Genomic DNA, 17,272 nt, shown 5'->3' on the forward strand with positions numbered 1-17,272 from the left:
CAGCTTGGCTGCCGGGTAACTATCATTTTGTTGGGGCGTGACTATGCCGCTGATGCTGTGCCCCTATACCAGTACACTGGTACTCATTTTGTCGACCTCTGAAGGATGACAGGCTTAGTCAACCCCACCCGGTATTATTTCAGCAGCCAAGAGGGCTCGGACTCAGAACCCTAAGATCCCAAGCCAGCCACCTTAACCACTAAACCAACACCAGGCTTGAGAAAGAGAGAAAAAGAAACCACTCCTGAGAAAAAGGAGCATGACAGCACGCTTGGAATTTGCAGAAAGATTCTGAGAGCATGAGGTAAAAGATTGCTTGGTCTGATGAGATGAAAGTTTAACTATTTGGCCTGAATGCAAAGTTCCACATCTGGCGAAACCGAGCACAGCTCATCACCCATGTAACACCATCCCTTCCGTGAAGGATGGTGGTGGCAGCATCACGCTATGGGGATGCTTTTCAGCGGCAGGGACTGGGAGACTCGTTAGGATAGAGGAAACGATGAATGGAGCCAAATACAGGCAAATCCTTGATGAGAACCTGCTTCAGAGTGCAAAAGACCTCAGACTGCGGCAAAGATTTACGTTGCAACAGGACAATAACAATGATATCCGATAGATTGAAGCCTCTTTGGTATGTGTGCCCAGTATATTTCCTTGTTTGCTGTTTTGCCTGGACAAATGTAGCACCATCCATTGAGGAATTTAGAAGGGTGAGAGTTTGTGAAATAGGTGCAGGAGGTTAAGTAATATGAAGAGGGTATGGAGTTTGGAAGGGGGTACATTTCGAGCTCAGCTTTTGTGATATCGTGGTATTCCTCACCTTATAGGCATTTTTAAGTGATGGTGATTCTATTTGAGCTAATCATCCTGGTTATATTGGTGACAAGGTGTAATTGTTTTTGGAAACTTGTGGACAGGAGAAGGTAATTTGAACTATCATGCCCGGGTGCTTTGTATATCCACACACCATGAACTAAATCTTTAGGTTTTCCTCTTTTTTATGCACAATTCCTTCTCACCATTAATGTCATCCAGCAACCACAATCCACTCTCGAATCTAGATTAATTTATATATCCAATGTAGTCTTTCGGTGAGGAATTCCGTGTACCAGTGTGCAATGTCATACTCCTTTCAATAGATGCCTTGTGATCCTTAACGTCGGAAATCCATATGCTGATTGGACGGTCAGCCTTACGTTCTTATCCGTTGTGCTTTATTTTGACTCGGCATGTGTTTGTGGCTTCACTTGCAGAGTTATATGAAATATTTCTCTCACGAGCCAAAGAGAAGTGGAGAAGTTACAGTGAATCAAGTTTGGAGTCTCAAAATGGTGGTATGTCTGTGCTGACAAGCACCTTACTTTGAAAGTCCAATAATTACCTCCGCCATCAGCGATGGACGGAGATAATGTTTTCACCCGTCTGTCTGTTTGTTTGTTTGTTTGTTTGTTACTTGAAAAATCAATGATTTGCAAGTATATTGGTGGTCGACTTTGTTATTCTGTCTGTCAATCTCCTGGAGGTCACAATTCGAAACCGATCATCATGAAACTTTACCGAGTTGTAGAGTCACAGCTGATAATCCTATTGATTTTGAGGTCAAAGGTTAAAGGTCATCTTGAGGTCAAGTTTCTAAAATCATCATTTTTCATCCGATTGACTTGAAAGTTGAACGGGATTTGCATATTGGGTCAATGAATTGGGAAACCAACTATTTCTGAGGTCAAAATGTCAACTCAAGGTCAAACTTCTAAAATCATCAATTTTCATCTGATCGACATGAGCTTTGATTAAGATCATCAACTTTATGTATCCATTGCATTTTGTTTGGGGGGGAATGGTGGGGGGGGGGGAGGGGGGTTGGATGGATTTCGCAAGTGTCATGCTGAGCACGACATGTATCTTGTTACTTGCAAAAATCTTAGATTTTTCAAGTATATTAGCCGGCAAATGGGAACTACCATGGGATGATGGAACTACTGGCAGAGTTTGACCCATTCCTTGCTGAACGCATCAAGTTGAACGCGAACTCTGGAAGTGGGCATACAAACTATCTGTCGTCCACAACTTATGAAGAGCTCATTTAACGTCATGGGCAAACAAGTCGAGGATGAAATTGTTTCGCGGCTCAAGAAATCGATATCTTACATGCAATATTACAGGGGGCCTCGACATACATGCTCCAGGGCCTCTACATACCTGAATGCGGTCCTGCCTACAGGTCACAATTTCAAACCAATATTTACAAAACGTCACCATCTGGTAGAGTTTGTCACAAGCAAGAAGCTTATTGTTTTTGAGGTCAAAAGATCAAAAGGTCGACATCGGCCAAAGGTCCACAACTTTGTCAGATTTCTAAAATCCTCAATTTTCCTTCGATTGACTACAAAATTTGAACAGGGTTTGCATATCAGGTTATTAAATTCAACCACCAATTATTTTTGTGGTCAACATCGGCCAAAAACTCAACATGGGCCGGATTTCTAAAATTGTCAATTTTCATCTGATTGGCTTGAATTTGAAGAGGAGTTGCCTCTTTGGTCATTGAATTCAACCGCCAATTATTTTAAAGGTCAAATTTGTTTTACGGATTTCGCAAGTATCGTACTATGTTTGTTTGTATGCAGGATATCTCAAAAAGTTGTGGACGGACTCGATGAAATTTGGTGGGCAGGTTTGCTGTGTGACAAGGATGACTTGATTTGATCTGCTCATAAAAGTTACACTTCTATATACTTTAAGAAAACTTAGATAATTATTGAGTATTGCTTTCATGCTCTCCATGTTGATTGGCAGTTACTCGACAAGATCTCTCACTCGTATTCGATGGTCATTGATAACATCGGCATTCGGTGTTTTAATTTTGTTGGTTAGAGCCCTGGGTAGCTCGGCACCAAGATGTTTATATGACATCCTTCAGATCCTGAAATGTGTAAACTTTGAATGCTCATTTGTATCACATTCATTATTCAAAACCCTCATAAATTACATTCCAATCGTGAAAAGCGAAAGGAAATCCAACATGGTGATCGGCTTTCCGAAGATTTGTTGAATAAGGCTTTGTGAGAATGGAGTAGGGCAAGGAATGTAGCTTGAATATGTCACACTGAAGACAAAGCCATCAATATTTGGTGAGAATTAACTGATCAGAGGAGATGAAGAAAATCTATTCATTGATTTCACATGCAGTCTGTGGCTGCAGGTTGTATCATTGTAAGGAGTGCGGCTGTGCCGCTGATGCAGTGCCCTCTGTAGGTTAGGGCAGGAATTTGTAATTTGTTCAGGATGCTAGCAATTGCTCATCTACTGTTCACGAAGCACACCGTAGGATCTATAACGTCCACCAATTAATGCTGTCAGATGGCATGCCCAGTTTAATGTCCATCCAAGGGACAACACACACATTGACGCCTCGCCCTGCCTACAAGACACCAGGATGACAGTTTATAGCTGAGGCAAGATTCAAACCCTTGCTAGACGGCTCAGAGGCGACTGTGGATACCTTTAGGCCATCCTGCCAGCCAATATGGAGGCAATAAAAATGTCGTACATTTATTTGATGGCTTGGCAAAATTTTGGTCGCACACGTTTGAGCCCATGACGTGCTTATTGGAGGAACACCAACCTGCTTCCTCAGTGTATTCATTCCCATTCTTCCCTCCAGAGCTTCAATTTGACAGTGCATCACTACTTCATCATCCTCTATTCCTATCCATCATCTTTTCTGACCTCACCGACCTTCTACCTCTCTCAATATTTGTGGTAGATTGAAAGCCTTGACCAAATGCTCCTCCATGCTTTTCCATGAGCCTCGCTCCTGTAAAGGAAAAAAAAAAAATGGAGACTGGCTTAAACGTGCAACTAATCTACATTTCAACTTCAAAAATGGTGTCCCAACATTTTCATTTGCTCACGTGCAAACCATCAACTGTGGCAAACATATTCTTATCAACCTTTAGTTGATAAAATTCATTTTTTTTATTGGAGTTGTAACTCAGACAAGCAAACATTAACGAGATCAAATAAATCTCACCAAATGCTATTGACCTTTCAATGTGCAAAATAGCAATTTTGTATGATAAACCTGATAAACCTTTTGCCCTTTTCTTCACTTAGTTCTGTGGCTACTGTGGAATAATTACAGCAGAGGTTTAACAGAAGTCACTGTTGTCGAGAAATCTGACGTTAAGTAGCTGTATATGCTGGATTGAACGAAACAATGTTTCAGCATCTCGTACAAAGCAAATTCGAAATGATTAATAATAAATAAACAAAGACAAAGAAAAAAAACTAGAAAAAGCAATCAGAGTTTGCAGACCATTGCCAGGACTTGTTTTGGGTGGTTTATTTTGTGTGGCAAATAAATGGAAGGATGTACTAAATGAAAGGTCCAAATAAATGGTCGAGTTGTAAAAGTTAAATGGTGTAAAGGTCGAAATGTCTGAAAAGGTCTAAATGAATGGGTCTAAATGGTCAGAAGTGCCTAAAGGGTGTAATTCAAGGGCTAAAGGGTCGGAATTGCCGAAAGTGGGTCTAAAGTGTCTTAAAACATCTAAAAAGGGTCTTAAAAGGTCTGATAGGTTTGAAGGTCTAAAGGCTAGAAAGGTGTCTGGGGTCTTAGAGGTTCTAAAGGGTCTAACGTGATATGTATATATATATATATATATATATATATATATATATATATATATATATATATATATATATATATATATATAGGGTCTTCATGGTCTCAAAGGTCTTAAGATTTAAAGGGACTTTAGGGGTCTTAATGGGTCTAGGGGTTCTTAGGATTTGAAATGGTCAAACAGGATCTAAAGAGTCTTGGGGGTTCTAACGGTTATAAAGGTTGTAATGGGGTCTATAGGGTCTGCAGGGTCTTGTGGTTCTTAAGGGTCTTATGGATGATTGGAGTCAAAGGAGTCTAAAGGTATATTGGGGTCAAATGTAATTAATACACTTACTCATGTTCTGTGCGGATAAACTAACAAACAAACAGACAAACGCATCCAAATACAATACCCTCTCCTCTGGCTAGGATAATAACAGCAATTAACTTGACAAGTACGAGTAATCGGATACTCTAATATTTCTTCCATGTGTGTAAGCAAGTTGCTGCAATGTCACTCCGCGAAGAGACAAAAAGGTCCACAGAGAATGCACAATGTGAACGAGAACAGCTCTCGGTAGAGGGCATACCTCCGCCAGGCTGAACCGTTTACGGTTTGTATCCCATTGATAGGCCGGATCTGCATCCGGACCTGAACCAAAAATGGATTGGCTTGTTCTTGTCGCCTACCCAACTCATCCACCAATTTCTGTCATAATCCGTCCACAACTTTTTGAGATATCATGTTCTACAGTATGTCGTTCTTGGTCCAACTCTCAATTGTGAAGAATCGCTTTTTAAAGAAAAGGTTCTTGAATGTGGATCCGGATCTTCACCAAAATCTAATCAATTCATCCTTATCACACACCCAACCTGTCCACCAGGTATCGTCTGAGGATGGGGGCGGGAGAGGGGGGAGCTAGAGGGGGAGAGCGATGCTTCACGACATGTCGCTATACACTCCTCAGGAGAGGGAATTGGTAGGAGGTGCAAGGAGGGATTGGGAGAGAAGAGGACCAAGGAAGGGGAAGTGGAGAGGGGAAGGTTGTGTTCTGGACTTGCATTTGGTAGTGGGCCTTGAAGGGAAGGTGCGAGAGGGGGGCTCAACTTGCATTTGAGAGGGGGACTTGAGGGGAAGCGGGTGGGATGGCCCCTTCTGCTGGCATTAGTACAGGATTGAACAAAATGTGGTACGTTAAAACAACACATTCAAATAGGATAGCTAAACCACTTGTCACTTTCAAACAACACGTACCATTTTTAAAGACATTATAACATGGGCTTCCCTTGAGGTATGTGACTCGAACTGCGGCTGCTGCCCTGTTTAGGCCTAAGTCACATTTGCCACGGCGGCCGTGGGGTCTTCAAAATCTACGGCCACTAGCAATTATACGGCGGCCGCAGTATTTCCACGGTCACACAATGTAGCAGTCACATATGTTTTTATTTTTCGCGGAGCCGCACGGCGTATTTAGGCCTAAGTCACATTTGCCACGGCGGCCGTGGGGTCTTCAAAATCTACGGCCACTAGCAATTATACGGTGGCCGCAGTATTTCCACGGTCACACAATGTAGCAGTCACATATGTTTTTATTTTTCGGCTAGCCGTACGGCGTATTTATAAATTGTGGAGACCGAAAACGTGGGGTTGCCGTACAGTCTTTGATTTGATGTTGCACGGTGACCTTAGGGCGTTCCTGTGGCGGCCATATAATTTTCAAGGCAGACGCAAGGTGCCCGCAAGGCGACCGCAGGAGGGGCCCTAAGGCGAACGTGCGGCCAGACGGACGGTAACGAGTGGGTTCTTTTTTTTTTCTTTTTTTTTACCAGTTTTTTTTCTTTCGGCTTGTCGAATTGCTACGGCCAAAGTATAAATGAAAAAAGTTATAGCTCCGCGTTATAATTCCACGGCAACCTTACGACCTGTAAAATATAGCCAAACGGCGTAGGGCCACCCTGAGGCCACCGCAGAAACTCTGCGGCCGCCACACGTTTCTGTCAATTCAGAGGGCGTATGGCCGCCATATCCTCGCCGTAGAGCAAATGTGACTCAGGCCTCCCCACTCTGAAACTGAATGTCTCTGAGCAGGGTCTCACGCCACCTGGAGACGCCAGAAGTTCCAAAGAATGCACGGCCAAAAGACCCTAAAGCCCATCGCACCCTTATGAATGCGCGGACACACCAGTGTTTCGTGCCTTTGTTTCATTTCAAAAACAACCAAAATGTGAGAAGCTCCATAACCACCCAATGTTTTTCACTTCATCTTCGTTCAATGTTGTACTGCTGGATCCTGATAGTCATGGATTCACTATTCGCGGACCCCATGTATTCACGTGTCATAAAGTGTGACCACCTTCAACATTCATGCTTCGCGTGTTCGCGCTATTTTTTTTTTTATAGTTTTTTTTTTTACACTTCAGGACTGGTCTTCTATATCCACTTGGGAAATTGTAAATTGGCCATCATCACAACATTACATAAAAAAGATGCAAAAACGTATCCCCTGAACTATGGCCCAATTAGCTTGCTGTACTTCCTAATCATCAGCAACATCATAGAATCCATCATCGCAGTTGACATAAAATTATTCCTTTTCTCCAACAGCCTCATCACAGATCACCAATTCAGATTCAGACCTTGTCACGCGACCTTGGACATGCTGCTTATACTCTCCCGACAATGGTGGAGGCCCTCAATATCAGGCATGACATCAAGGCTGTCTCTCTGGACATATCTTCAGCTTTTGATGCAGTCTGGCATCCTACCTTGCTCTCCAAACGGTCTGCCTATGGAATTCAAAGCCAACTCCACTCTTGGATACTAACTTCCTCCACTCTCGAAGTCAGCGTGTGGTTCTGAATGGAACCCTTTCTTTTCCTCTCCCTGTCAAGGCTGGTGTACCCCAAGGCAGTGTTCTTGGCCCCATATTATTCCTAATCTTCATCGATGATCTCACTGACTCTGGATTGTCCTCTTTACCTCTTTACTGATGACTCCACACTCTACCATGATATCTGTCATCCTTCTGACAAACAGGCAGTCGCCTCTTCCTTCTCCTCAGATCTTGACAAAATCACAAACTGGTCAAACACAGTTTGATTTATGTATCCATATCATCCACACTTTACATTTTCACTTACTCCTCATCGTTGCCAGCATCCCTTGTTTGTCCATCTATGACTACTTTCTCCCTCAACCCTGCTGTTGTTGTTTCCCCCTTTCTCCTGCTGTTCCCTTTGTTATGTTGTGTCCTGATTTATTCTGTGTAATCACTCTTGACCATGTAAAAAATATATATTTCTTCTTTTTTTTAAACGTTGCCCCGACACTCACGGCATTTTTCAAGAGCATATCCCCCATGAATAGCGGGGTCCGACAGTACTTCATTTACATAATCACCTAGCAGATTATGGTTAGCAGAGGGACATTGCAGACTGACAGTGCACAGTTACTTTTGCTGAGTATCGCCAGGGCTTACAAATGAACGTCCAAGCAGCTTGTAGAGTGCTCACCAAGTGGCTTAAGCACTCAAGAAAGTACTCCAACGAAATGTTTGATTAGGAATGGCAGGCTTGGCAAACGATTAGCGATCACCGATCGGTCATAATAAATACCGCTCAAAGACGCCCGGAGTGTCAATGCACAAATTTGACAAACACTTTTTTTTGCAGTCGGAACTGCTACTAAGGTCAATTCGGCTCAGGTCAAGAGATTCTAGAGCTTATCGCATGTGTGGAAACTAAATAAGGCATAAACACTTGCGTCTCTGGGTGTTTATAAGCATTGCGATATATCCAGCGATTCGAAGGTATGAAGGTATGAAGGTATGCGATATATCCAGCGATTCGAAGGTATGAAGGTATGCGATATATCCAGTGATGACTATCATGCAGATAAATTGTACCATCTGTATGCCAAGTTTTGAAGTTGATTTCTACTCGTGTTCTTAAAGACTATTCGAAAAATTGTATAATTTTATTCAAACCATCCTCATTTGATAACCCTGCCTCCTTGATCTTGAGGAAGAAATTTGTGTATAATTTATTCGGTGCTGTGGAGTGAGTAAATGTTCCTACATTGTCTTAGATCATGAGTCAGGACCATGTGACGCAAGTCACATTTACCCTGGGAAATTTTCAAAGAACCTTTGATGAAAAATGTCACAATCGTCCCCTTTGTGTATTTTCATTGTTGGTTACCAGGGAGGGCATCCACCAGGTGCACACTTGCCATTTTTCTCTGCAATTTCGGTTCATTTTATCTCATTCAAAACAGTGTGTGCCTTGTATTGTCAGAATTTGAATAACATTGCTCAATATCTGAGTACAGTTCTGTCACAATAAAACGAATGTCTGAAAAAAGCACTGCATTTTGTAACATCTGGATGCACAATGTCAACGCTGTGTGAATTCACTTTTTGCACATCATTGTGCACACCCAACAAGACTCATTTGAGAAATGCAGTGTTGTTTTCATTTCCAGAATTAAACAATAAGCCCTTGTTTAACTGTTATTTACATGTCATCAGTGCACAACTGCAGTTTCCATTTCAACAGAGCTTGGAGCAAATGGAGCGGACAGAGAGAGCAGCTTGGAGTTGATAACGTTGGATATCTCTCGAACGTTTCCATCGCTCTGTATTTTTCAGAAGGTGTGTTTAAACTCTATATTGTAACACATAGCCAGGCAATTAGTACGTCTATACTCTATATGTTTGTATTGTGTAATCTACTAGCAAGAGTACCTGTCCCCGGTGATGTGAAAGTTTAAGTTAATCGAGCAATTTATATTATTTCATGGACGTGGATATCCGTTTGCAAAAAATTGGTCATTTTGGCCTCAATTTGCGGCCTTAAAACGGTCCATGAGGCCGCGGCGACATAGCCCATGTTACTTCCTGCACAAAGTTGTACCTGTATCCTGAGTACGAAGTTTGTAGCTTTAAAAGCCGTGCGGAAGGAACAGACTCAGAGAGAGACATTCGCGTGTAACACACATATATATATATATATATATATATATATATATATATATATATATATATATATATATATATATATATATATATATATATATATATATATATATATATATATATATATATATATATATATATATATATATATATATACATATACATATATATATATATATATATATATATATATATATATATATATATATATATATATATATACATATACATATATATATACATATATATATATATATACATATATATATATATATATATATATATACATATACCTATATACATGCTTAAACACATATATATATATATATATATATATATATATATATATATATATATATATACATATAATACACCTATATACATGCTTAAACACACATATATATATATATATATATATATATATATATATATATATATATATATATATATATAATACACCTATATACATGCTTAAACACACATATATATATATATATATATATATATATATATATATATATATATATATATATATATATATATATATATATATATATATATATATAATATATATATATATATATATATATATAATACACCTATATACATGCTTAAACACACATATGTATATATATATATATATATATATATATATATATATATATATATATATATATATATATATATATATATATATATATATATATATATATATATATATATATGTTTTTTTTTTAAATAAATATTTATATATTTATTTATATATATATATATATATATATATATATATATATATATATATATATATATATATATATATATATATTCATATATATACAGGATATATATTTATATATTTTATTTTCAGATTAAATGAACACAAAGCAAGGATATGTTTGTGATGCAGTTGTCTTGAGATCGGCGTTGAATAACGGAATAAATCGATCATCATTTTTGGAACTTGCATTTAAATGCCATATGGAAGTCAGATGGTCGCCCGTCTTTATCATAATTTATCTTACATGATCAGTTTTACTTTTCCCTTCCATCAGAAAGGTCCTTTGCAAAACATTCACCAGGTATTAGCAGTCACTGATGCAGTGTACTTGATTACTTCTAAATAATACGGCAACAAATGAAGAAGTGATAAATATGTGAAAGGTATTTATTTATAATTTGCAATTACATCAACCTCTGGGTATTGTTTTCAAAGTTTGCTCGCTATTAAATGGCCTTGTTATACATGCTTCATCATCGACAAAGATGAGACACATACTTTGTTCCACAGGGTGGACCGTACCATTCCACTCTCCAGAACGTGCTGGGTGCATACACTTGCTACCGGCCAGACATTGGCTACGTAAGGCATCATTACAACATGTATTTATTTTGTGAACACACAAAATGCTGAACACATGCGTCAATATTATCAGTGTTTTTTGATTCATATCTTATTTGTTGGTGTTTCAGGTGCAAGGAATGTCTTTCCTGGCAGCTGTGTTACTCCTTAACCTGGATGTTGAAGAGGCATTCATCACCTTTGCAAACCTCTTGAACAAGCCCTGCCAACTGGTCTTTTTCCGAGTTGACCACAGCTTGGTAACTCAATCTACATTTGTTTTCTTTTATGTAGTTTTATTACAATATTTGCAAATACCACCCGTTGCTTCGCTGATGGGAACACTGAGATGGGGGAAAAAAGTGGAAGGGGGGGGAGTGATAGAAAGGGGGTGGAGGGAGAGTGAGGAGATAGAGGGGGAAAGAGAGACGAGGGAGGAGGGAAGAGAGACGAGGGAGGAGGGAAGAGAGACGAGGGAGGAGGGAAGAGAGACGAGGGAGGGGGAAAAGAGATGAGGGAGGGCAGAAGAGAGAGGAGGAAGGGGGAAAGAGAGATGAGGGAGGGGGAAAGAGAAACTAGGGAGAAGGAAAGAGAGACGAGGGAGGGGGAAAGAGAGAGGAGGGAGGGAAAGAGAGTAGGGGAGCGAGGAGGGAGGGAGAGTGAGGAAGGAGGGGGGGGGAGGGAAAGCAGTGAGAGGTGAGAGGAAGAGAAGGCAGACGTGCAGTGGAGCATCATTTACGATTCATACTGTCTCATCAAAATACCCCGGTTACCCCCCGGTTAAAATAGGTGTACCATATCCCTGTGTCGTAAGAGGCGACCAGGGTTGCGTCAGGAAGGGCATCCGGCGTAAAACATGTGCCAAAGCACTATGCGGATCATACGGATGATCCGCTGTGGCGACCCCTAAAGGGAGCAGCCGAAAGAAGAAGAAGACTGTCTCATCAAAATGTTTCTGCATAGAATAACAGTGAAGATGGAAACAAAATAATGTCTGAAATCCATTTTCTACTGATCATACTATAAATACCACACAGAGAAAAACACCACCCGGACATGTCCGGAGACAAACTCCTGTCCGGATACATCTGGAGACGAACTCCACTCAGACATAACCAGCGTCCAGCTCAGACAAAAGATTTTGCTCGGTAATTTAGAAAACACGTTAATACGGCAAACGGCTCGGAAATCGGACGTTCTCAAATATATTTTGCCTTGAAACTCACACAGAGAAACACATAACCTTTGTAAAGCAAATCCGATAACCAAATGCTTTAGAAACAGGTGTGAGGACAAAGGAAAACCTGATAAAACCTCCATAAGATACGAGACGAAACTTTGCCATCACGACCCCCGTAACGGGCATGTCCACACACCGTGGAGAGTCCGTACAGATCCAAATGTACCATGTCCGTGTGTGCTGTATACGTACCTGTACCTTGGAGTACCTGTTAATTGTACATCCCAATCAGGACACAAACTGCACTGTACAGCTCGGTAAGTGGCTTCAGCACTCAAGCACTCCAACGGAACGCCTGGCTTGGCAAGCGATTACCAATTGCCGTCGATACAACTCTGCACCTTGAAATGCCCGTGCAATGTCCGAATTGGACAAATCAACACTTTTTGTCAGAGTCAGAACTCATTATCTTACTATAATTAACCGTCTGTCCGTCTGTCTGTTCCTAGGTACCACGAAAACGGCTGAACCGATCGCAACCATTTTTTGGGTGTGTAATTCTGGGACCGCTTGGAGTAAAAAAGGCATAAATATAATAAGATTACCCCCTTGACGACTCCCGCAGGGAGCGGGTGCTTCTATTAATAGCAGTTGTAAATCAGCTCAGGTGTAACCATTCACCTTCAAAATCACATACCAAGTTAATTGGCCTCCACTTGTGTTAAATTGTAGTGATTCTGATTATTTCAGAATAAAATCAACTGTTCCTGTAAGTTTCCTCTGCTAGGTAGTGCATTTCACAGCAAAGACTCAACCATTTGTCTGGTCAAGCCAGGTTAAATCTGTTATTTGCAACAGGTACCATGTAAACCTGTACTAACCTATTTCATGGTTGGGTTGTCAGCAACTAAACCATCTACCCCACCAGGTTTCCTGGTGAGGAGGGTGTATAGATATAGCCACCCCGCAGGATTAAAAACAAAACCTGTCAAAAGGCAGAGGAGCTCCTTGTGAGCCAATGCCCATCCATTTCAAATGCCCAACTGTGTCTGTGGATGTCCTCTTGCAGTTGGGTGACGTTTTTTTTTTTTTTTTTTTAGGTTCGTGGCAGGATTTGCAATCTGGCCACCGTAATACACTTCATTCCACAAATGTTAAATCTGAAAACCCACTCCATGGGAGTACCTCCTGTGCTGCTTCCCTCCACAAGGCAGCTCAACGGATGATGGGATTGGGGCAAAGTCTTCAGGACCCCCCCCCCCATTCCTTGATAGGAGGAAAATCACGGGATAAACCTCCAGGGTCAGATTGTGGCGGAGTGGTGCCGAGGTGTCGTCCACCAGACGTCGGTCTCTTTGGGTTAACCTGAGGAAGTCCCTTTGGGTGGGTGCCTGGAATGTGCCATCTCCAAGAGAGGATAATCAACTGTCTCTATTATCATCTGAGCTCAAGCATTGGAACATGGGTGTTGCAGCACTCTCTGAGGTTCGGAGACAGGATAGTGGTGAGATCATGGTGAGTGGTTACAGCTACAATTGGTCTGGTCGCTCTGATGGTTACCATGCCCAAGGAGTTGCTGTAGCTGTGTCCTATAAGCTGACTCCAATGATAATTGAGGTAACACCGGTCAACAAGCATATTATGAGACGAAGGATTCGTCACTCCTTGGGTGTCGTTTCCCTGGTCTCTGTATATGCTCCGACTGAGGTGAGTGATCTCACCGTGAAGGATGCATTCTATGCCACGCTCGAGTCTGTGGTTAATCAGTGCCCCAGGCAAGATACTCTTCTAGTATTTTCAAATCTGGAGTTTACATTTTGTAATAACTAGAAGCACCTGTTCCCTACGGGAGCCGTCAAGGGGGTCATGTTAATGCCTATTTTACTCCAAGGGGTCCCAGGATTACACATCCAAAAAAACGGTTGCGATCAGTTCAGCCGTTTTTGCGGCACCTGGGAACAGACGGACGGCGAATTGTAGTGAGATGCTTAGTTTTAAGAGATTCTCTCGGGTATTCATTTACACAAATTAAATAAAGCCACGAATGCTGGCGTCTCCATGCGTTTATAAGCATTGCAACATACCCAGCGATTCATAGCTATGATGAACAGGCATTCGATATGAGTGAGGAAAGTAGAAAAAAAAATCTTTATCATGAATAAATCGTTACACACTGTTCCACGTCAAAGCATGGTTGAGCAGGCCAAAAAACATTTCGCCTTCAAACCCCAGTTCGATTATCCAGGAAATATCTTAAGACCCCAGAGAGCAAGGTGGCCGAGGATCACCTGATAAAGGATATAATTAAATAAGGTCATTAATTATCTTCAAAAGTAGTGTTTTAATTAACCCAAACACCCAATTTTCACTCTTGCACTTCCTTGGAGTTCTCTAAGTACGCACGCAAAGTTTCATGATGCCAGGTTTCATCATTTGGGAGTTATGGAGGGGACACACACACACACACACACACACACACACACACACACACACACACACACACACACACACACACACACACACACACACACACTGACATTTATTAGTACAGATGTTTTAGTCTTGCAGTAGTGAAGAGGTTTTTTTTGAAATAAAAAAAAATCAGCTTTAACCTGTGGGATAGTGTATACATTTGTGTTATCCTTCTTGTGACTGTTATAAAAACACCTTTGATCGAATTTGTAAATTGTGGGTTTTTATTTTTATTCTGTTGGTGCCTAATTTGTCGATCCTTTATCTTTTACCTCGTAGATGCTGACATACTTTGAAACATTTGAATTGTTTTTTGAAGAAAACTTACCCCAGTTGTTTCGTCATTTTAACAGCAGCAACCTTACACCAGACCTGTACCTAATAGACTGGTAAGTTTTTGTTGTTGTTGTTGTTTTTGGTTCGTGGGCACCAGCAGTGACCACTATTTTTGTTGTGTCTGTGTGTCTGTCTGTCTGTTGGGTCGCCGAAATAGGTGACCCTTATTGTCAGTAATTCTGTCTGTTTGTTTGGACGTTTGTTTGTTTGTCATCCGCATAATTGGTAGTAAACGTGGGCGGATTTTGACCAAACTCGGGTGGTAGGTACATCTTATAATGACCTAGTGCTTTGGAAATTGTGATGGTTGCTAGGGATGCTTTGGTTCCCTCGCAACAACCGAAAAACCTTCAAAATCGGTACCGTTCACGCGAAATCAATTCCGAAAGCAATTATCCCATGTAGGGTTATGAAATTTAAAACGAATTATCTACAGGTGATGCTCTACAAATATATTCCGGTTTTTGTGATATATGGAATACTTTACCCGCAGCACCCCCAACAATTAGGGTATGCGCGAAAATTGGCGAAAATTGAGGGCCCCCTAGCGACCAGGTGAGTGCATCGATACGAATGAAACTTTGCAGGTTCATGGTACTCAATGAGTACTACAACTTTGCCTCAGGACATATTTACCGATTTTGCTTAGGTCAGGGGTCAAAGGTCAATTAGTGCAAAAATGGATAATATGCGAGAACTGGAGGTGCCTTCGCGCCAAATGCTACTCCTCCTCGGGTTATGGTCGGATGGTCATGAAAATTCACACTACTTATCTGGAATACATTGTGCACAAACGATCGAGCCGGATTTTCGATTTAGATCTTTGTTCACCCACAGCACCCCCTCGAACTTTGGGGATTTCCGATTTCAAACCGCATTTTCGGTACTTTTCATTCAAATGGATACCGAGTAGTTATCAGTAGGTGTAACTGGATGAGATTTGATATGCAAAATCTTAAGGTGATTCCCTATCCGCTATATGACATCCATTTTGCTCAACATCTTATAATTTCCATGCTCGGCGACCCATTGCCGCCTACCGGCTTGTTTGTCTGTTTGTGACTCTCTCCAGAGCATAGCTCCGTAACGTTTGATGCGATCTTGATGAAACTTGGACACAAGCTAGATATCATGGTCTAGTTGTGTCTTTTTGTATGAGGGGCGTCCCACGCCCCTTGTGGGCAGAGCCACGCCCACTTGAACTTTTTATTTATTGTTATTTTTTGTCGATTTTTTTTTCTCGCAATTTCATTTCCTAGAAGCTGTGCGTAATGTCCAAAAGTACAACATATAAAAAAATCCGATTTGATTTGGTCAATTTTGACGGAAGAGATAGGTTTTTACGGTAGGGCTTCCTCAAAAGCTTCCACTAACTCAATTGTACCTATAATGGCATTGTTCAATAATGCCCACGAACCATCGTCGCCTCCCGGCTTGTCTCATTCAGTGTTGATGCGACAATATGGTTCAGTTCTTGCTTCAACTCTTTACCGATTTGAGGGAGAAAATGCAAAATGCATTATGCTGGCAAATTTTTGCACATCCTACTCCCAATGTAGTAGAGAACCTTAAACAGTCGGTCAATGATTCAATTGCACTTTGGTGTGGGGTGAATAATAATCATACCAATTACAGGATTTCCCTTATCCTTGTCCTTCGCACTGCTCTGATGGTGTTTTGCAGGATTTTCACACTTTACAGCAAGGCCCTTCCACTGGACGTGGCGAGCCGTGTATGGGACGTGTTTTGCCGAGACGGTGAAGAGTTCCTTTTCCGCACGGCTCTTGGCATTCTTCGTCTCTACCGGGACTTGTTGTTAGGCCTGGATTTCGTGCAGGGTGCACGCTTCCTCACCCGTTTGCCCGACAATGTTCACAACCAGGAACTCTTTGCAGCAATTGGTGATATTGGCATGCAGAGCAAGGCTGGTCGCTGGACTCAGGTGCATTTAACACTGCCTGCTATACAATGCCCTTCCTTTTGCGTTCTGGTTTTGGTATCTCCAAATTACAAAGTGTTGTATTTATTTTACTTAAACTTTGGGTCGAATGTTTTTGGAGGTTTTTTGTTTGTTTGTTTGTTTGTTTGTTTGTTTGTTTGTTTTATCGCATTTTGTACAACAAGAAAAACTATTATAGTTTATCATTGTAAGGACAAAAAGTAGGATGGGCATTGGAAACTGTCATAGCTTAAAATGTGCAGCAATTCAGTTGCATTCCATTTGCAAGAGACAGAAATACTCAAAAAATACGTTACGGAAACAACTGCAGAACTATCAAAAGAAAACTTCACCTTTTGTTCTCGAAAATTTGAAAGTCGAGTGAAGTGAAATAGATTAAACTATTTTAAAAGGTACC

At 40.9% G+C, this 17,272-nt stretch overlaps 1 protein-coding gene across 1 annotated transcript in view; it reads left to right on the plus strand.

Annotated features, from left to right (window-relative positions):
• The window catches only part of LOC147016118 (TBC1 domain family member 12-like), a 102,036-nt gene that overhangs the window by 71,766 nt on the left and 12,998 nt on the right, over positions 1 to 17,272 (plus strand). The window contains exons 8-13 of the mRNA XM_085848844.1: positions 1,257 to 1,337; positions 9,170 to 9,264; positions 10,877 to 10,948; positions 11,059 to 11,187; positions 14,859 to 14,968; positions 16,599 to 16,857. Of these exons, the coding sequence (XP_085704970.1) occupies positions 1,257 to 1,337; positions 9,170 to 9,264; positions 10,877 to 10,948; positions 11,059 to 11,187; positions 14,859 to 14,968; positions 16,599 to 16,857 (746 nt within the window). The remainder of the gene's footprint in view (positions 1 to 1,256; positions 1,338 to 9,169; positions 9,265 to 10,876; positions 10,949 to 11,058; positions 11,188 to 14,858; positions 14,969 to 16,598; positions 16,858 to 17,272) is intronic.

The sequence above is a fragment of the Eptatretus burgeri genome, chromosome 12 (genome assembly GCF_056783735.1).
Source record: "Eptatretus burgeri isolate ZD-2024b chromosome 12, Ebu_testis_v1, whole genome shotgun sequence".
Classification (NCBI taxonomy): domain Eukaryota; kingdom Metazoa; phylum Chordata; class Myxini; order Myxiniformes; family Myxinidae; genus Eptatretus; species Eptatretus burgeri.